At 36.8% G+C, this 21,496-nt stretch overlaps 2 protein-coding genes across 2 annotated transcripts; one reads left to right on the top strand and one right to left on the bottom strand.

The window, feature by feature from the left end:
• The first annotated feature begins 219 nt into the window (after positions 1-219).
• LOC104234069 (topless-related protein 3-like) lies at positions 220-12,142 on the top strand. Its single transcript, XM_009787566.2, has 25 exons — positions 220-746; positions 1,446-1,625; positions 1,723-1,836; positions 3,755-3,913; positions 4,584-4,758; positions 4,859-4,988; positions 5,534-5,649; positions 5,739-5,874; positions 6,017-6,126; positions 6,635-6,704; positions 6,778-6,851; positions 6,980-7,072; positions 7,187-7,279; positions 8,111-8,238; positions 8,369-8,603; positions 8,771-8,938; positions 9,022-9,105; positions 9,447-9,596; positions 9,677-9,787; positions 9,873-10,052; positions 10,128-10,256; positions 10,344-10,439; positions 10,672-10,854; positions 10,927-11,102; positions 11,750-12,142. Exons 1-25 carry the CDS (start codon positions 667-669, stop codon positions 11,967-11,969), a joined length of 3,390 nt encoding a protein of 1,129 aa, XP_009785868.1. The 5' UTR covers positions 220-666; the 3' UTR covers positions 11,970-12,142.
• Positions 12,143-15,452: 3,310 nt separating this feature from the next.
• LOC104234070 (uncharacterized) lies at positions 15,453-17,123 on the bottom strand. The gene is made up of 5 exons (XM_070163918.1): positions 16,974-17,123; positions 16,641-16,772; positions 16,049-16,523; positions 15,836-15,918; positions 15,453-15,716 (listed from the first exon to the last, which is right to left on the bottom strand). The coding sequence occupies exons 1-5, from the start codon at positions 17,121-17,123 to the stop codon at positions 15,453-15,455; spliced, it is 1,104 nt and encodes a 367-aa protein (XP_070020019.1).
• Between the last annotated feature and the right edge of the window lie 4,373 nt (positions 17,124-21,496).

The following is a 21,496-nucleotide window of genomic DNA, read 5'->3' on the forward strand; positions in this document are numbered from 1 at the left end:
AATTGTAGACCCGTGGATAACGCCTTAACCCAAGTCTAAGTAAGACAAGAAATAAAGGGACCCATGTTATCTCGTGATGTGTGTAGTCGCGCTGTTCCTCGGCATTCATTCTATCCTCAATCAAACTCCTTTGTTCCGGCACCAGTAACACTGTGAAGAGAAAGGGCGAGATATTAATAATAACGTGATATTGAGATATATCGCGATAGAAACCTAAAGCCGCCGAAAGCGACAGAGCAGACTGCTTCATCATATCAAAAAACACACGAAACAAATGCATGGCCGGACGTAACTCAAGCTCAATACAAAGTCCATTTCAAAGCCGCAAACTCTACCGTTTCACGCAATGATAAAACACTATTATAAGCACCACCCAACTTATACGACATACGATATGTGCTGCAACATTTCAGTGATAGGACCAATCCCTTATCAGCGATAAGCTTGTTCCCCCAACCCATCCAACCCCACATTACCATTTCCCTTACAAATAGAGAAACTTCGCTTTTTAACTTTCTCTCTGCTTTATCTCTCTCTCTCTGCTATCGCAGCCTTTGAATTCAAGCTTTCTGAGGAGGTTCTCATAACTGAATGAAACCCTAGAAATTCTCGCGAGTCGGTGGTGGCTGTGCTTTTCCATTTCTGGTTTTTAGTTGATTTACTAAAATGTCTTCTCTGAGTAGAGAATTGGTGTTCCTCATACTTCAGTTCTTAGAGGAGGAAAAATTCAAGGACTCTGTTCATAGGTAAATTTTTCTTATATATATATATACCATATATTTTCCTCGAAATTTTACAAATTTTTTCGCCGGTTTTTAATTTTATTGGAAATTGAAACAGGGATTGAAAAAATTATGGAGCTTAGTTTTTAAGACTGTTAATTTTTAAAATTTTTAATCATGTTATATGCGTGTTTTCTAGTTTTTACTCTGTTCTGGTGAAGGGAGACACCTAAAATATGTTTTAGGAAATATCTTCTTAGAATATGTTTTACCATGTCTAGTTGCAGAGTGAAAACTTTTTCCCCAAAAAACATCTATTAATGATTGTTATTAATGTTAGCAAATCAGATTGTGTTCTGATAAATGTGTTTATCATTAAAAATTAATAATAATGTCTAAGTATTGGTGGGAGAACTTATATGAAGTTAAGAGTTCAGATAGTATTGAAGGAATATAACTGCCACCTTGGAAAATACTGACAATCAAACACTAGAAAGTTGTATCAAACACACTCCATTGTAAAAGGAGCTTGAATGTTTCATTTTCCTCCTTGTCATAAATTTATATGTTTGAGATAAGAGCCAAACATGGAATACATTTTTGATTTTACCTTTATTCATAAAAATGCCAAACATTCGAGATGCATGTTTGTTTATGTGCACAATGGATGATTCTTCATGTTGCATTGTTTATTCACACCAAAATGTATCCCCATGTTTACAGGCTTGAACAAGAATCAGGGTTTTTCTTCAATATGAAATACTTTGAGGAGAAAGTCCATGCGGGTGAATGGGACGAAATTGAGAAGTACTTGTCTGGATTTACAAAAGTGGATGACAACCGATACTCCATGAAAATATTTTTTGAAATAAGAAAACAGAAGTATCTTGAAGCTCTTGACCGGTATGTTAGATGACTGCACTGATAGGATTAATTCTCTTCTTAGGATGGGTATGATTTGGATTTTTTGACCTTTTTGGGTGTAATTCTTTTATTTCAGACAAGACAAGGCAAAGGCAGTGGAGATTCTTGTGAATGATTTGAAGGTGTTCTCTACATTCAATGAGGACCTTTATAAAGAGATCACTCACCTCTTGACACTCAACAATTTCAGGTAGCTGTTTTTCATTTCACTACATAGAAGAATATCCTACGTAGTATGTTGAACGAGAGGCCTCATTTCCGTTTTAAGCGGCTTATAGTAGAATTTGATGAGACGGTGAGCTGTCATCGCTGGGAAATCCTTAGAGTCTTGGGATTGATTACTGTTTTCTCAGGAAATTACAATATTCGTTGAAGGTAGCTTTATAATAATTGAGTCTATAGCAGAATTTTGATTATCATTAGTACGATAAATTAGAGAATCTCGATTAGTGGAGGTTATTGTAGTAATCTCACCTTTTTTGGGGGCTTCCAACCCGGTGTTCAGTACCTGCTTTGTAACCAGACTAATCTAGATTCGCGCCAGGAAGTTCCATTTTTGGGGTAAAACGCTCCCTATCAAAGACGATTTTATTCTAAGGATCGAACCGATCTCGATCCTTTTGGTTAAGGATGGAGGAGTACGTACCACCCCACCACAACATTTGGTAATCTTACTTTGTTAACTACCCATTATTAAGTCAAATATTGCAAGGAGAGCAAGATAATCTAAAATTCCCCCTATGATGGAGGATAAAGGTAGTTTAACTTAGATGCGTATCTTTCTTTTCAAACAAAATGTTTAAATGCTTTCTGTCAATACCTGTGGGTGGGTAATCATGCCATAGAGCTACGGTTTCTGGCTTCACCAGGGAAAGTAATGCATGGAAGCTGTATGATTGGTAATGCCACAATATGGCTCCTTGTTCTAATGTTCTTCTGAGGTCCACCTGTCGAAACTTGTCAGTTCTGCTGGTCTAGGTCAAGAGCTAGTTATATGATCTCGATAGTTATATTGACCTCTGCACAAGCAAGCAAGACAAGATTTTTCCCAGTGATGGACATATTCTAAATTCTGAATCCGATATGTTTCATCCCGTGAGTAACCAAAGTAGGACTTTCAGTTGCGAGCTCCATTACCTCTACAGTGAGACAAATGTCTTGGTGCACTAGAACTACTGTTGGAATTTACCATTACCCTATCATGCACACCTCAATTTACTTACTATATTTGATCAAAATTCCAATTTTAAAAAAAAGAAGAAACTGAAGCTAAGAAAGAAGAAGCATATTTTGGGGAAAAAAGAAAAAACTTGAAATGGATAAATTACTAAATTCTGGGAGCTTAGTGCGCCGGGCTGCCCTTTTTGGCAAAACTCATATCAGTATTAAAGGAATAATGGACTCCTAAGTGCAGGAGGCTAAATTCTGCTCTCTCTACTTCCTTAATGAATAATAAATCAGTAAGTGTTTTAATCATAGCATTAAAAAAGTGTCCTATCTCAGCCCAAGTGCTAAATTTGCTTAGCTTAGTGTAAATGGTTCTTATCCATTTTTGGCTTTACAGATAAGTTCAATAAATTTCTTATTCCTATGTGGAATTTACTTTTTGTAGGTTAGTATACCATCTCTATTAAAGAAAAAAGTAAAATCCCATAGAAGCTACAGAAGACTCATGACCACCATTCTAACTTTCTTTTGTGAAACAAAAATATCTTTCCCAGTCAATGTTGAATATATCCATTTAATTTAGATGGAAAGAGTAACAAATGTAGAAAAGTTTGTGTTTCCACATGCATTATCGCTACATTTCTATAATCTAAAGTTTCTAGATTATTACGTTTAGCTTTCCCTCTGAGAAACTTGGAAAACAAGTCTTTGAGTTTTTTTCTTGTACTAGACACTGCATATTTTGATAAGTTGTTGATTGTTGGTATTTCATCTTAAGCTTATAAGTTTTCAGTCCATGAGGAGTCCAGAATAAATGGTTCATGGAAAGGACTATTTTGATATCTGTAGATTATTTCTTTTTGCTTATGGTTTACTCTTTCCTGAATATCTTTGTTAGTTAAGTAGTCTTCTGGTTGACTGGTTGCATTTTTCTTTTTCAGAGAGAATGAGCAGCTTTCCAAGTATGGTGACACCAAGACAGCACGTAGCATAATGTTGATAGAGTTGAAAAAATTGATTGAAGCAAATCCTCTTTTCCGGGAGAAGCTCATTTTCCCTACATTAAAATCATCAAGATTGCGTACCTTGATCAATCAGAGGTGAAGTTCTTTTTAACCAATTTGTTGGTTGTATAGTATCAGTTTTTAGGTTTCTGTGATTTCTCCATTCTTTTCCTTCATTTTCTTCACCTAACCAAGCAAACAGAGTAATCTTATCTCCCCCTTGACTGCTTGAATATGTGCTTCCCTGTATAAACTGCATTTAATCTTTATATAAGGTTCACTTCTCTTTTACTCCAGCTGAGGATCAAATCATGCTTGGGTGCTCATTTTGTTGGCATGGGTTCTCTTTGCATTCTCCTAATCTTAGTTTTTTTTTTTTTTTTTTTAATTTTCTTTTAAAAAGAAATTTGTTAGTCACTGGTTAGTTTTATTGACATTTTTGAGTTGTAGGTTGCTTCAATTATTAGGTATAATATGGGGAAATAGGTGCCACTCTGGATATGAATGATGTATTTACCTACCACTAGTGCTACTTTATTGAAAAAGGAAGAGACTCATAGAATGGCAGAGGCAAATAGATCTTTTGCACATTTTCCTTAATCCATGAATAGGATCTATACATCTTGATTGGAAATGAAACTCTAACTTAGATTCCTATCTGCTCACATGTAGTTTTCTTGAGATTCAGCTTGTTGCTGTTCATCTTTCCAATTATGCTCGGCCATTGTGTTTTGAGATTTGAAGTTTTATCTGGCACTTTCTGCAGCCTGAACTGGCAGCACCAGCTCTGTAAGAACCCAAGGCCAAACCCAGACATCAAGACCTTGTTTACAGATCATACATGCAATCCTCAGAATGGGGCGCTTGCACCCGCACCTGTTAATCTATCTGCTGCTGCGGTTGCAAAACCTACCGCATATACATCGCTCGGGGCGCATGGGGTATGGTTCTTTTGGTTGCAGAATCTATTTTTATTTGATGATCTTGTCTTTGCTTATCTCACTTGATTGTATCTGCACTATTTTCATCTCTTTCTTGTAGCCATTTCCACCCACGGCAGCAGCTGCAAATGCTAATGTTTTGGCTGGTTGGATGGCAAATGCTGCTGCATCTTCATCTGTTCAAGCAGCTGTTGTGACAGCATCATCACTGCCTGTTCCTCCGAATCAAGGTATGAGTTCTAAGTAGGGTTGGTATTAGGCATAGCGTAGTTGTTTATTTCTTGAATGACTACGATTATGTTTTCCCTTTGGCGGCACTTCTGGTAATGCTTTTTAAAAGCTTTTAAAGGTTTATAGAACGAATCATTCTTTCGTGATGCCAAAAACCAGAAAGTACAATGACCTTCTGTTTCTTCTGAATATGTTTGACCTTTTGATATGAAGTAGAGTGGGTCCAAAGTGGGAAAGGAATCGAAGATGTAAGAGGGAAGTGGAGAATACAAATTGAAGGGTGTTATCATAAAGCCTTAGGAGGAAAACATGTGCCGTGAATATTTGTTGGACTTCCAAAATAGATGCTTTTGATGTTTGATTCCTTGTCCTTTCAAAAAAGGAATAAAAGGTCTTGCAAAAGATAATGTTTGAAAGCATAGTGTAAGACGATGGACTGGATGCAATAGCAGTCAAGCAAACAATCAATACAGCTAATAATATTTGGTAAATAAGAGATAATATTTCCAATTTGATTGACTAATATTCTCTTTCGTCTCAATAGTTTCAATTTTGAAGCGCCCAATCACACCTCCTGCGACACTGGGCATGGTTGAGTACCAAAGTGCGGATCACGAGCAATTAATGAAACGTTTACGCCCTACACAGTCTGTTGAGGAGGTAATAGTAAATGTTTCTTCAATAAATATTTGCTTTATGTGCTGAAATTTATTCCTCAAATTCTTTGAGTATCATAGTTATTATTCTAGGTTACGTATCCTATGGTTCGTCAACAAGCATCTTGGTCCCTTGATGACTTGCCAAGGACAGTAGCTTTTACTCTGCATCAAGGATCCTCAGTCACTAGCATGGATTTTCATCCTTCTCATCATACATTGTTGCTAGGTACAGTAATATTTGAGATATCCATGTATTAGAGCTATACGTCTCTTTGGGCCAATGTCACTTATACCAGCAGTAATAAAAATAATTCATATTTTGTCAAAGATATCGTTTGTTATCTAATTTATGGTGGGTGCTGGGACAGTTGGCTCCAATAGTGGTGAAATAATACTTTGGGAAGTCGGAATGCGGGAAAAGTTGGTCTCGAAGGCATTCAAGATATGGGATATTCAAGCTTGTACATTGACATTTCAGGTCAGTAAATAAGGCATTGTTCAAAGAGGAAAAAAACCAGCATTATCTCTCTTCATCTACTAGGTTGTTTTTCAGTTTGGTGTGTAGTAGTTACTTAAATGATTCTTTAGTTTCTCAACATTTTGTAATATTTGAAAAACTGGTCTATGCGCTATTATGTACTCCCTCCGCTTTATTAATTTAAATGACACTTTCCTCATTAGTCCGTTTAAAAAAGAATGACACATTTTTTTATTTAGAAACAATTTAAGTTAAACTTTTCATTTTACCTACTTTACCTTAATGAGAAGCTTTTATAGCCACACAAATATTATGGCCCCACAAAACTATTGCCCCACAAAACTATTGTCCCTTAAGCTTTTAGGATCACATGTTTCAAAAGTCATCTTCTTTTTTCTTGAACTTTGTGCCAAGTCAAACTGCATCGTCTAAATTGAAATGGAGAGAGTAGTAGTTATGAGTATAAGAGTTCGTCACAGTCTTTTCTCATATCTCAGAGTTTTGACAGGCTTCTGCTGCCAAAGATGCACCATTTTCTGTGACCCGTGTTGCATGGAGTCCAGATGGGACTTTCGTTGGTATGTGATCCTGGCTGGATCTTGTATCATTATACGGCTTGGGGTTGTTCCTAAATTTTCTTTTGCATTCCAGGAGTAACATTTTCAAAGCACTTGGTCCATCTATATGCCATTATCGGGAAGCGTGATTTAAGGCAGCATTTGGAGGTACAGAATTTTTTTTATTTTTTTATTATATATATATATATATATATATATATATAATTCTGAACAGTATGATGTAGTGCACTAAAAAAGTTGTAACTGCAATATGACCTGTTCTCTTGTGTTTGAAGCTGGATGCCCATGCTGGGGGTGTGAATGACTTAGCATTTGCTTATAACAAGCAGTTATGTGTAGTAACGTGTGGAGATGATAAGTTGATAAAGGTAATATCCAGATCTTCTTTCTGTCTGCTGGAATCTATTATCTTCTGTCATTGTGAATTCTTTTTCAGTCACCATGATTCTTTCAGGAACTACTGAATGTAAAATTTGAAACAGGTGTGGGATATTACTGGAAGAAAGTTGTTTAGTTTTGAAGGACATGAAGCTCCTGTATACTCAATATGCCCTCATCAAAAAGAGAATATTCAGGTATATACATGGAAAGGAAATGACATATTTGGAGCAAGCTTATGATCATTTTTCATTGCTTCAGGAGAAAACAATGTTGCTAACCCCTTCCCTCGGATTTGGAAAATATTGGGAGATGCAGCTTGAAAAAATGAATGATCTGTTTGCTTCCTTTTGCTCTACCAAATGTGTTTTGGCTTTTTTCCTTGCTATATGGAGTAGTTTTAAATGGAAATATCATGTTGAAGTCCCTTTCAGTTTAAACTTTGATTTGTCAGCTGGCTACCATTTACGTTCTATCTAGGTCCTTTGCTGGAAGAAGTAGCTGAAAATGTTTGCATTCGAAACACGAAATATAGGCACCAAGCTACCAAGTAACCAAATAAATTCTCTCAGTGGAAACTGATAACTTGCATGTCATTTGTGGCTTATCACTTCTTAAATTTAGCAAAATAAGTAATGGGATTACTCAATTGCTGCCTTGCTGGGATATTCACAGATAGTGAAGCATTAGTCAAACATAAAATGTTTAGTTATGACGTTGAACCCGCTTAGAAACTCTACCAGATTTACCCATAGGCCATATATGTGTGAGAAATCCATCGTGGTAGATTTGGAGATTAAACATTATGATCTATACATGTTGCCAGCAATATTGAATGTGCACTTGACCTAATAGGTTATAACTTTGGTTTTAGACTGATATATGATGTATGACGTTATATCTTTGCAACTGTTTATAATGGGAAAGATGTAGCTATTCTTTGTACGTTTCAGAGGTGTTTATTTTCTTCGTTTTGTCTGTCGGCATTGCATGCTTTAATAACATTTTCTGTATGCCTCTATGTGCAGTTCATATTTTCAACTGCTATAGATGGAAAAATAAAAGCTTGGCTGTATGATAATTTGGGATCTAGAGTTGACTATGATGCTCCTGGTCATTGGTGTACAACTATGCTTTACAGTGCTGATGGAAGCAGGTAAGTTTTGTTTCTACGCAATGGTTGTACATTTATAATCTTTATTTATTGTCTATTGTCTTTACATGTATACCTATTTCAGAATGATTTTCTCTATCTACTCCTTGATGGTGAATTTTCATACTTGTAGATTGTTCTCTTGTGGAACTGGCAAAGAAGGAGATTCTTTTCTTGTAGAATGGAATGAAAGTGAAGGAGCCATAAAGAGAACATATACTGGGTGTAGGAAGAAATCAGCTGGTGTTGTGCAGTTTGACACTACTCAAAATCACTTTTTGGCTGTCGGTGAAGATAGTCAGATAAAATTTTGGGACATGGACAACATTAACATTCTTACAAGTACAGATGCTGATGGTGGTCTCCCGGTCAGTGTTTGTGCCAGTCTTCAAGTGCAATTTAAAGCTTCCTCTCTAACCCCCAACCAGGGAAAAAAAGAGAATATAAGAGAAATGAAACCCACAACACCTTCCCCCAGAAAATTAAGAGGAAATTTCCTCTTAAGATAGCTGAAAGTATGGTGTTTTATGTGCAGAGTCTTCCACGCTTGAGATTCAACAAGGAGGGCAATCTTCTTGTTGTTACTACTGCTGACAATGGGATTAAGATTCTTGCAAATGCTGCTGGTATGAGGTCCTTAAGGGCAGTTGAAACCCCACCCTTTGAAGCATTAAGATCTCCCATTGAAGCAGCCGCAATTAAGGTAATAATTGTTTATCTTCTTTTCCGGATAGCCGCAAGAATATTGTTTTATGAGACCAAAGAGATCTTTGTTCTTTTAAGCAGGTGTCAGGTTCTTCTGTCCCAAATGTTGCACCAGTCAGTTGTAAAGTGGAAAGAAGCTCTCCTGTCAGGCCTTCTCCTATGCTTGTATGTCACATATCTATTTTTTTTTTCTCTCCAGTTTCTAATTATATACTTATCTTAGAAATAATTGTACAAATGACAGTACCATGATCTGTTACAAAAAGCTTAGTTTGGGTTAATATTCTAGAATCACAAGAGGTTGCTAACAGTTTTACTCTTCTATCCAGCATTGGAATTTAATCTTTAATGGTCAAATTTTTGGTAAAATATTTTCTTGATGACCAAAGTCACTTGCATACACCATATTATAATTTGGAAACCTTGTCATTTTATGTCTTTTATAATGCAGCTTACTGAATTTAATCCTTGAAGAGATCTTAACTATGGCCTCTTTCCCTTTGCAGAACAGAGTTGATTCTGTGCCCAGAAGCATGGAGAAACCAAGAACATTGGATGACATTTCTGATAAGACCAAGCCACAGTTGACTGAAATTCTAGATAAAGTTCAATGCAGGATTATTACCATGCCGGAGAGCCCAGAATCCGGTAACAAGGTGCCTCAACTAATTCCCCTGCAACTCCTCCTCAGTGTGACTCATTTGACTGGATGCTTTAACTGCTTTCTTTATTATAGGTTGCAAGGCTTCTTTATACCAATTCTGGTGTTGGCATCCTGGCACTTGGATCAAATGGTATTCAAAAATTATGGAAGTGGGCACGCAATGAACAAAATCCAAGTGGGAAGGTAATAAAGGTTATCTGAAAATTCTTAGGTTTGATTAGTTTCAAAATGTTTATGAATAAATTTCTGAAATTTGTGGGGTCTTAAGGCCACTGCTAATGTTATTCCACAACATTGGCAACCAAACAGTGGTCTTCTTATGACTAATGATGTCTCAGGTGTTAATCTTGAAGAGGCAGTTCCTTGCATAGCCCTCTCAAAGAATGACTCTTATGTAATGTCAGCTGCTGGTGGAAAAGTTTCATTGTTCAACATGATGACATTTAAGGTAGGTGGAAAAAGGTAGTTTTCTTCATATGAATATTTCATTAGTGGTTGGTATGTCATTGTGATATCAACGCAGGTAATGACAACTTTCATGTCGCCTCCGCCTGCCTCAACTTTCTTAGCATTCCATCCTCAAGATAACAACATTATTGCCATTGGTATGGAGGATTCCACAATCAATATATACAATGTTAGGGTGGATGAGGTAAACTTTTTCCATCATTTTAAATATTTCTTGACATCTATGTGTTGCTTAGATGACCCGTTTTTGATGTTATGGAATACACCACAGGTAAAATCTAAACTGAAGGGCCATCAAAAGCGCATAACTGGTCTTGCATTCTCCACCAACCTCAACGTATTGGTCTCATCAGGAGCTGATGCGCATGTGAGAGTTTTCTTCCATTCAACTTTTTGCTTTAATGCCTTGTTTTTTTCCCCCTTCATCTTCCCATCGAAGGATGGATGAACAAGTAGAGCACCAACCTTTTTTTATTCAGAATAGCCTGGAGTTACATACAGCTACCTATTCTGTCCCGTGTTTACTATCTGTTTTTTTTGTTGTCCAATACAGAAATCTAGTAGTGCATTGAGTAGTAATGTGAAACAATCTATTGCAGCTATGTACATGGAGCATTGATACATGGGAAAAGAGAAAATCAGTTCCCATTCAGCTGCCTGCTGGTAAAGCATCTGCTGGTGACACTCGTGTACAATTTCACTCGGACCAAGTCCGCTTGCTAGTATCCCATGAAACCCAATTAGGAATTTATGATGCCTCTAAGATGGAAAGAATACGCCAGGTAAACCAGATGCCAAATACCATGGAATGTAGACAACTGTAAGTGTTTTCTCACAGATTCTGTTTGTTGCAGTGGGTTCCACAAGATGCTCTTCCGGCGCCCATATCACATGCTGTGTACTCTTGCAACAGTCAACTAGTTTATGCTTCCTTTTGTGATGGTAACATTGGTGTGTTTGATGCTGATAGCCTTAGGTTAAAATGTCATATTGCTCCTTCTGCATATTTATCTCAGGCAGTGTTGAATGGGTAAGAGCACACCTATTCGTCCAGAATATCTTGTGAATTGGACTTGAGTATTTGCATAGAGTGACTGGAATTTGTCTGCTTTTAGTTCCAAAAATCCAAAATTTTATCGCCTTTATTGGATCAGCAATGCCTTTTGAATTCCTTCTAATCAATAGGGGAAAAGACAAGAGAGAGAGAGAGAGAGAGAGAGAGAGAGAGAGAGAGAGAGAGAGAGAGAGAGATTAGGTTAATTCCTTATATGCTTCTTTTTGTGTTTGGGGTACGGGCACATAATGTAAGTCTCTTCGTCGACTGTGATATTAGGTTAATTCCTTATATGCTTCTTTTTGTGTTTGGGGTACGGGCACATAATGTAAGTCTCTTCGGCGACTGTGATTTACTTGGTCCATGATTGCATTAATGCCTATTACCTCCTTTGGCAAGAACCTTCATCATTTCCAAGTAGTGTTACAACTTTCTTCCGTATCACTTGCTCATGTTGTTTCATCATTGCCATTTTCTAGATGTTGCTAAAACATGTTACACTACCTTCTTGCAGTGCTCAAAGTATTGATTATGTGCGATAGTCGATCTTCCGTTCCTCGTTGTCAGTAATGTATTTGGTGCTAAAAAGAGTCATGGCTAACCCTATTTGTTGTGTGTTTCAGAAGCCAAGCAGTGTACCCGCTGGTCATTGCAGCACATCCCCAGGAGCCAAACCAAATTGCAGTTGGGTTGTCAGATGGGATTGTTAAAGTGATTGAACCTTTGGAATCTGAAGGGAAATGGGGAGAAACTCCACCTGTTGGTAATGGGATGTTGAATGGTAGGACAACAGCAGCCTCATCAACCACTACCAACCATGTTGCTGAACAAGTTCAAAGATGAAACATATAGGAGTACTATATTTTTGTAACTGACATTCTTTCTCTGTATCTTATCCGTATAGGTTGTAGTTCATTCTCTGTTATATCCTTTTATCAAAGATAAATGCACCTCTCCGAGATATGTGTATATCTTTATTAATAGTAACTTTTTCTTTAAAATATCAGAAAATTCTCTAATTTAGCGGTTGACTTGGTGAAAAGATAAAATTTCATCTAATGTTTTCTTTACTGAGTTTGTTTGAACGCTCGGTCGTGAAGAGAATAAGAACTAGTCGAGTGCAGACGTTTCAGTGTTGTCTTTTGAAATAATTAGGAGAAGGAAGTGTGCGTGGCTGAACCTTTCCAAAATTTCAAGTATTTAATTAATTTTCCAATTAAACATCTATCTATCTTCTTATAGAACAGGAAAAGTAAATAAATGTGATGATTCAAGTGTCACAACAAAATTTTAACAAGTGTCAAATTTTAGGACAAAATTAATTTTTTTTAAAGCAAATATACTACTAGGCTGGTTGCCTAGGGGTATTTTTATTAATAATCAAAATAAAACAACAATGAGTCTGGAGGTCGCACAAAATAAAAGTGCGTAAAAAATGAAAGTACATGAAACCTAATATCAAAGTCATGTGTAAAATACTCCTTTGATAGTACAAAAAGAACTAAGAACCATGATCCTTAGGAAGGCCTATTTGCACATGAATCTGCAAAAAATTCTTGAATAGCTGTCTCTCGTTGCTTTCGATTGGGGGAATTTGCACTTGTTATCTTGAGTCTTAGGCAGCTCCTCCTGATCTCTTTGAAGGAAATATAAGCTTGACAAAGATTGTTTTGTAAGCCAATTGCATGCAAAACCTTCCAAAATGCAAGTCCAGGTCAAGACAGTAATAGTGTTGTTGCGACTTTGACTCCTTGTTACGCGTTCATGCCTGCTCCTTCTTGTTGTGATCCTGCTGTTGGTAGCTTGCTCATGTGCGGTAGATGTCCATTGTAGCTGATAGCTCCTCCACATATTGCTAAAATGATCTGTCTAAAGCTGAGAAGTCCCATGAATCGTCATATCTGATCTGTGCAGAAGAAAGTAGTTGTGCATGTAACTGATCATTGTGACTTGATATGCTCTGCTGGTATTACCTTGTGTGATCCTCAGGGAGTGGTATATGCAAAGGAATTTGCATTTTATAGTATAATCTTCCCCGTTTCTATCATCCTGGGCACAAAAGTTAAGGCTAATGTGCAGCCTTCTTTTTGCCTTGTTGAGTGTGCTTTTGGGCTGGCCTAAGTAGTGGTTGCACCGATAGGGAATGAGTATCAAAGATACTAATACCACCCTAATAGATTTGGCCAAGCCCCCTCCAAAGTGCCTGCAAAATCAGAAAACATGTTAGAGAAAAAATCCTTTCTGATCTCCCCTAAGGATTTGAGTTGGAAGTGTCATGTGATCTCCATCCCCTATAGTTTGTCTCATTCTTCCATGATACATTCTCCTCCTCTTCTTAGCTACAAGATACTCCCCTTTACTCTTCATCTTATCTTCCAACTCCATCATCAATTAGCATTTGGCTTAGCAGTTCTTACCCTTATGTAGGGTATTTGAAGCTTGTCATTATTCAATATCCTTCTCCATCGTATGTCCAGTTCCCAAAAGGAATGCACCTGTACAATGTGCTGTTGATCCAATGTCAAATTCGCTAAATAATTTGCTAACTTGTTACCTTCCTTCAATACATGAAATACCTGAAAGGCACCCTTAGACAATAGTATTTTGATTTCATCCACTTGATTAGCAATGCTCTAAGGTGGTTCCCAAACTTCAACTAGTACTCTCTTCATAAGTAAAGAATTTGTTTCAATACCGCGGCCAACTGACCAACTTCGGTCGGTTTTCCAAAATATTTTATTTTTTAATTTTTTTTACGAAGTCGGTCAATTTTTTTGGCACAAAAATACGGGAAACTATTTTAGAATCCCGCGAAATTTATTTTTTAAGAAACCAACCGCGGTCAGTTTTTCATATAAAATAAATTAAAACTAATATTCGAAAAACCGACCGATTTCGGTCGGTTATTTCAGTCAATTTAAAAAACCAACCGACTTCGGTCGATAATTTTATATTTTTAAGAAAATCGGCCAAAATCGATCGATTATTTTCACGCAAAAATGAAATTAAGGAGTACAAATAAATTTAAAAAATGTCTTAAACCAAAATATACCAATAGTTTAGTGGTAGAATAGTATCATGCCACAGTACAAACCCTGGTTCAAGTCCCAGAAGGTATATTTTTTAATTGCATAATGAAAAATACCGACCGAAATTGGTCGAAAATTGTGACCTACTTCGGTCGCTATTTTTTACCGACCACCGATCGAATTCGGTCGGTATTTTCGGCAGATTTTTTCTTTTTGGGTCGTTTGTGAAAATTAATTTACTGACCGAAAATCGGTCGAATATTGCGACCTTCTTCGGTCGCTATTTTTTATTGACCAACATATTTTGACCGAGTAAGCTCGGTCAGAAATCGGCCGGTTGTTCTAGATTTTCGATCGATTTCGATCAGTATTTCTGGACGGTTTTAGGCAGTTTTCTAGTAGTGTATGGAGGAAATTGCATTTGAGTTGTGTACCTTAAAGCCTCTAGAATGGCCTATGCCTCAGCTACATTATTAGTTGCATCCTCAACTATATCTGCCTGTGCATAAATAATATCTCGTATTCCATCCCTTATACAGAAGCCACATGATGCTCCTCCATTGACACCTCTATATGCCCCATCTGTGTTGTATTTTTTTCACCCCACATGATCTAACTCCCACAAAACCTTAGTATACCTCAATTTAGGAACATGTTATGATAGTTTCTCATGCAAGTCTGGCAAATTTGCAGTAACACCCTTAAAGCCAGGTCTTCTCACCTTTAACAGTATTTGGATTGAGGTTGATATTTGAAAGATCAATCTATTTATAGACTCGCTCTTCGCATGCATTCCAGAATTTCTCTTCTTCCACAGGTGCCAAACAATCAAACTTGGCATAACTTGATATACGGCCTTCAAGTTTGTGTTAACAGGTTTGCTCCACCATTCATTATCACTTTCCAAAAGTTGCTTCCCATTTGTTCTAATCCCTGCAGGTGCACCATAATAATTCTAAACATATCTTGCAGCTGGTGATGTTAAAAACACATGAGGTAGTATTTCTTCTTTAGGATTCCTACAGCACCAACACCTTGATGTTCTGAAATATCCCAACCTTAGAAACCAATCATCCAATGGTAACTTTTCCTTTTACAGTCTCCGCATGAAGAAACTTATCTTGAAAGGCAGCCCTTTTATCCAAAAGAATTTGTATAGCTTTCTTTCTTCTCTTTTCTTCCTTATATATTGCCAGGCAGACTTCACCGTAAAATTTCCAGCTTCCACAAAGGCTTATCTTTAATTGAAAGATCTGAAGGTGGTGTGATTGTCTCCAGAATATGGTCAGCTAGCTCATCAGGCAGTAATTCCCCTTAGTAAAACTTCATTCCATGCCCCATTTTCAACAACTTCATCAACATGCTTTATAGATTCATCACACCAATGATCTGGACCTGAATCATGGTAAAGTGCTCCAAGTCTAGTCCAAGTGTCATACCAGAAATAGGAGTTGCCATTCTTCAATTGCCACCACACTTGATGCTCCACCTCATCTCTCATTTGCAATATTTTTCTCCATACATGAGATCCTTGTCTCGAAAGTACTAACACCTCATTGATCTTCTTGCAGTACTTATTTCTCATAAATGTAGACCACAATGAGTTTTTTATTCTATAGTTCCACCAAAGCTTGGCAAACAAAGCCTTAGAAACATCATGTATGGATCTGAAACCCATACCTCTCTCCTTTTTAGGAAGACATAAGTTGTCTCATGAAGCCCAATGTCTTGCTCTTCCATTTCCTGAATTGCTCCAGTAAATCCTAGCAAACATCTTGTGTAATTGGTTGATCATATATACTAGTGAATTCACAGCTGACAAAAGATGAATTGGCATACTTTCTAACACATGTGGGATCAGAACTGCTCGACCACCAATTGATAGTAACTTACCCTTCCATGATGATAACCTCTCCTGTACTTTGAAGATGATATTCTTATAAAAGTCTTTTCTCCTCCTGCTGTAGAATATAGGACAACCCAAGTATGTAAATAGGAATGAATGTCTTTGGAATTCAGTAATCAAGTGGACAATGTTTACGTAATTTGCTTGGGCTCCTTCATGCATATAAAAGGAAGACTTTTCCTTGTTGATCTTCTGACCTGAAGCTGCCTCATATTCCTCTAAAACATTCATGACAAGCTGCACTGCCCCATAGTGAGAGGAATTGAAGATAACAGTTTCATTATCATAAAAAAAGTAGTTAATGTTTTGAGTCCATTTTGGCATGTCAAAGCCTATGAAATCTATATTGTCAAACAATGCATCTAAAGCTCTGCCAAACACTTTAGCAGCTAGAATAAACAATGTAGGAGAAAGTGGATCCCCTTGTTTAACACCTCTAGATGATTTGAAGAAACCATTGGCCTGCCCATTAAGAAACACTGAGTAACAGTTGTTGGAGACTAGTCTGAATATCATATCAATGAATATATCATCAAATCCCATTTGCCTTAGTACTTTCGTCAAGAATAGCTATGATACTATATCATAAGCTTTTGCCATGTCCAATTTGATTACTACATTAGATGGCTTCCCTCTCAATCTAATGTCTTTGACGATCTCTTGAGTTAACAAGATATTCTCCACAATGCTTCTTCCTTTGACAAAACTTGTCTGATTAGGAGAAATTAAAGAAGGCATAAGCTCAACTAACCTTTCATGGATCACTCTAGATATGATCTTGTTGGAGAAATTTCTCAAATTGAGTGGCCTCACGTCTGAAAATATAGCAACATTCTTTTTCTTTGGAAGCAACACAAGTTATGCGTGAGTAATGAATTTTGGTAATTTTGTACCACAAAAGAAGACTCTAACCATATTGAGCACATCATCACATACAACCTCCGAGCTAGCTTGATAGAACTGGCCAGTGAATCCATCTGGACCACTTATAATATCCCCATTCAACCCAAAAACTGCCGCCTTAACCTCCTCCATGGTTGGTTCCTCCCACAAGCTTTGCATTTTGAACCTGAGATACCATCCTAGGAACATGCTGAGTGATATCAAAGTTAGTAGGAATTCTTTCTTCTATGAACTGAGCCTGGAAAAATACTATTGCCTCCCTTGCCATATCTTCTTGTGATTCAAGCCAATTGTCATTTTTGTCCAAGATTCTGGACACCTGCAGCCTTTTCCTCTTACCTCTCACATAAGCATGAAAGAACTTAGTGTTCCTATCACCATCCTTAAATTACTGCAATCCATCCCTTTGTCTCCAAAATTCTTCTTCAAGATGGTAATACCTTGTAAGGCCAGCTTCTACTTTGTGTAGCCTAGCTCTATTCTAAGCTGTTGGATTCAATTAAAACTCAATCTCATGTACCTTAATAACATCCTCTAATGTTGCAATTTATTTGAAAATATCTCCAAATGTCTCCTTGCTCCAAGCTGCCGATGCAGTCTTCACCTTTTTCAGCTTACTTTGGAATAAAGTGAATTCGTTCCCCATGGAATCAGCTACCCAATTCTCCTTCACCACCTTCAGAAAAGATTCATGCTTGGTCCAGAAGTTTAAAAACTTAAATGGTTTCTTAAATGTTGCAAGACAACAAGAGATGGGCATGGTTAGAACCATACTTGATCAAGTGTTCAACCTCCAATGCTGGGAATAAATCTAAGAACTGTTGATTTGCAAAGAACCTATCAATCCTTTTGAAGATGGAATCAATGTTAGACCTCCTATTCCACCAAGTATACAGGCTCCCTTTGAAGCCAAAATTATATAATGCACATGTGTCCACACAACGTGCAAAGTCTTCGACTTCACTCAGGTACACTGGCCGGCCCCCATATTTGTCTTCCTCGGATAGAATCACATTGAAATCTCCTCTAACAAGCCAAGGAGATTCCATATCTAAGCCTAAGTGATACATTTAATCCCAAATTTCAATTCTTTCAATAGCATCACATTTGGCATATACTAATGTCACTTATAACTCCTTATTCAGATTCCTATGAATCAGCTTCAATGTCATTTGTTGTTCCATATTCATCACAATGTCAACATAAATATCTTCATCAACGAATTCCCATATCTTACCATTCATATTAGTATAAGCAGAATGAATCCCCAACTCCCTTCTATACTCCTCCAGCTTATTGATGTCTAGACAAGGTTCCATCAATCCTATCAAGTAAAAATTGTACTTTCTATGTAGGTTAAGCAACCTATTAAAATATTTTTGTGTGTTTATCGACCTCATATTCCAAACTAGAGCATTATCCATAAGATTATTTGGAATTTGAAAACACACTCCTCTTTGGTTGTACCCTTAAAGGTAAACTATCTTTGACGTCTTTCTTTTATCTCCTTGTAGGTTTCCCAAATGATTTCTTATTGTCCACACTCTTGGGAGATATATCACCATCTCTTGCTGCTTGTTTAAAGTTAGTAGTTGTAGATTCCTCCTCTATGTCTTCCCCTAGTCTTCCTCTTCAACTTGTTCATCATCAACCTCCTATAGGTCTAAAGGATTTAGTTCATGATTTTTGGCGATCATTCCCAGCTCCTTCTGACCCCTACTATTGACTAGGATTACTTTAGCCAAATTCCACTTGTAACACTGAAAGTTTTCCTAGCTAAGAGCCCAGGATCATCAATAATTGGAGCGGCTATTTGTACTGCATTGTTGGTTTGCCCAGATTCTATTCGACTTGGCATAGGAACAATAGTAATTTGATTAATAGCCATATTTGTATCCTCCTTCAATACCCCATCATTCAATTCCTTAGCCTTCATAGCCACCCCGATTGCTTTGAATTTCAGAGAATACACATCACCCAAACTAGGGTTTTCTATAGATTGACGCCCAGAAATTACTGTTCCATTGCCTTTAGGCGTGCTAATTGTAGTTGTTTGATTTTTTAACCTCATTGTATCAAATATTATGTCAACATGAGCATTCCAACTTGTTGATCAACTGAAAACTCCACTGGATTACTTCCATCCTTATCCAAAAATTGGACAGTACCCCTAGGAATTACTGTTCCACTGGCTCCTTTCTTAGCTGAAGCTTCACCAACTGATCCACTTGTGTAAGCAACCTCCTTATGTATGCCATAACATGATCAAAGCATTAGATTAGCAATTGTTTGACTATCCCCTTCCTTAGAATCAACCCTAATTTTTGACATTCTAGGGTTTATTTTCGCGATAGGGCTCACATCTGCTACCACTTTTTCAAACTTGTTATGTCTTTCTTCCTTGCTTCTGGTACTAAGTATTGTGGTATTGTCCTCTTCCATAATCTCAACCTCATCACTCCATAGCTGTCTTTCAGAGCTGACCTCCACGTTTGCCCCATTCTCCTTGGAATCTTCATATGTTTGGGATGAAATTTCATGGCATGAAGGATTAACTGTAACATTCATCTCCCTTAATTCCTCCTTATTCGTGCCAAATCTCCTATGTACCCATTCAATTGTAGATTCCTTTTTGTTATGCTTCTCAATCCCAGTAATAGTAGGATTAGGAGCAACCTTTTCCACAATTTACACTCCATTCTTTTTCGGAGAAGTTTTCCCAATAGAACTAGGATTTGCCTTCTTTCCCTTATTCTTCTCCTTATTTAACACATTTTCCACAGTTTCCTATTTTATTTGCTTTTGCATCTCGATCTCACTTTCCTTCTAACAAAGCAAATTGTTTGCTTGTTTTTACTGGATCATTCTTCTCTTCTTTCTCAGTACCAGCAGTATTACTAGTTGTCCCCTTTCCTTTTGATTCCTTGTGATCATATGTTGGCTCAGTAGACACATCCTTCTCATTGTCGATTATATATCCTCTACTGTCTCGTTGATATTTGTTCTTCTTCCTTTGTATCCATTCATTCTTGGTAACACTTGGTGCAGGTTTGCCCTGCACGTTTCCACTTGCCAATACCTTTGTTGTAGCAGTTGCAGTCCCAATCACCTCACATTGCATCACAACAACATTCTCCTTATTCTGATCCTCACCCTCTTCGTTGAACTTCTTATGTAACTCTGGGTGACTAATCTAGCATTTCTTTTCATTATGCCCTAGCTTCTCAAATGTCTTACAGTACTTAGGCATATAATTATATTTGATTTTAATCCATTTCGATTCCTCAGAGCCAGTTTCATCTTCTTCATCAATAATTTTAATCTTTTGAGGCAATGTAGTTAATAAGTTTACTTCAACTTTGACCTTAGCACAACTAGGTCTTGTGCTATTTTGAGTGTCCAAATCAACATGAAGAGGCCTGCCTACAACATTAGCTAACGAGAACACAAATTCTTTACCAAAAAAGTTAGGAGGGAGATCCAGAAAAGATATCCACGTAATAGCAATAGGTGTTTCCTCATATGGATCCCACCACGGACTCTACTTGATGCATCTCATATGCCAGAAATCTCCTTGTGCTTTCAAATAAAATGTCGGCTGGGATAATAGATAAATGTAATCCTCCATAAGAGATAGTTTGATAAGAACATATGTATCTTTAATCAACCCAATCCAATATGGACCTTTAAGCTCACATTGAATAGGAATAGCTTTCCTTAATTCATGAATACATGTTTTCCATAAGAAAATTTTCCCAACACTGCCAGTTGTAATGTTTGTTGCGCGATTGACTGTTTTACTTCACTCTTCTTCCATTAAACAAGAGGCTCTCCATGTAAATACTCCACAGGTTTGAGTTGCACGTTAGGGTTCTGTATGGAGGAATTTAATGCTTGTGGTTTTAGTAGATTTGCATACTGTTGGATTAAACTAGGTTTTATAGCTGTTTGGGAGGGGGGGGGGTTTATAAAGTTAAGAGACGACTTACCAACCTCAGAAAGAGGCTGCCCAGTGGCTTGAGCAGCCATGAAAGCTAGGGTTTTGACGATCAACGTAGGGTTTTTCATGAGAAAGAAGAGAGCGTTTTCAAGGAAACTTTATATAACTTCAATATAAAGATATATAACATGATAAGACTAATTTGTTTTTTGAGATGATAAAGTTTTTGAATAATAACTCATATGGTCATGCTATATTGATAAGATCATGTAACTAAAAATATTATAATTTTAAAAAAAATATGTATAAATAACTTCAATGTAGAGATATATAACATGATAAGACTAATTTGCTTTTCGAAATGATAAAGTTTTTGAATAATAATTCATATGATCATACTATATGGATAAGATCATGTAACTGAAAATATTATAATAGATAAAACTAAAGACAAAAACATAAACAATAATTTCAAGAAACATATAAATATATAAATATATAATTTAACTTATTATGTAGTAATTTTAATATATTAAATAATAAAATAATAACTAATCTGTATTAAATTAATATGATATATGAATAACACTCA

The sequence above is a fragment of the Nicotiana sylvestris genome, chromosome 12, assembly GCF_000393655.2.
Source record: "Nicotiana sylvestris chromosome 12, ASM39365v2, whole genome shotgun sequence".
Lineage (NCBI taxonomy): Eukaryota > Viridiplantae > Streptophyta > Magnoliopsida > Solanales > Solanaceae > Nicotiana > Nicotiana sylvestris.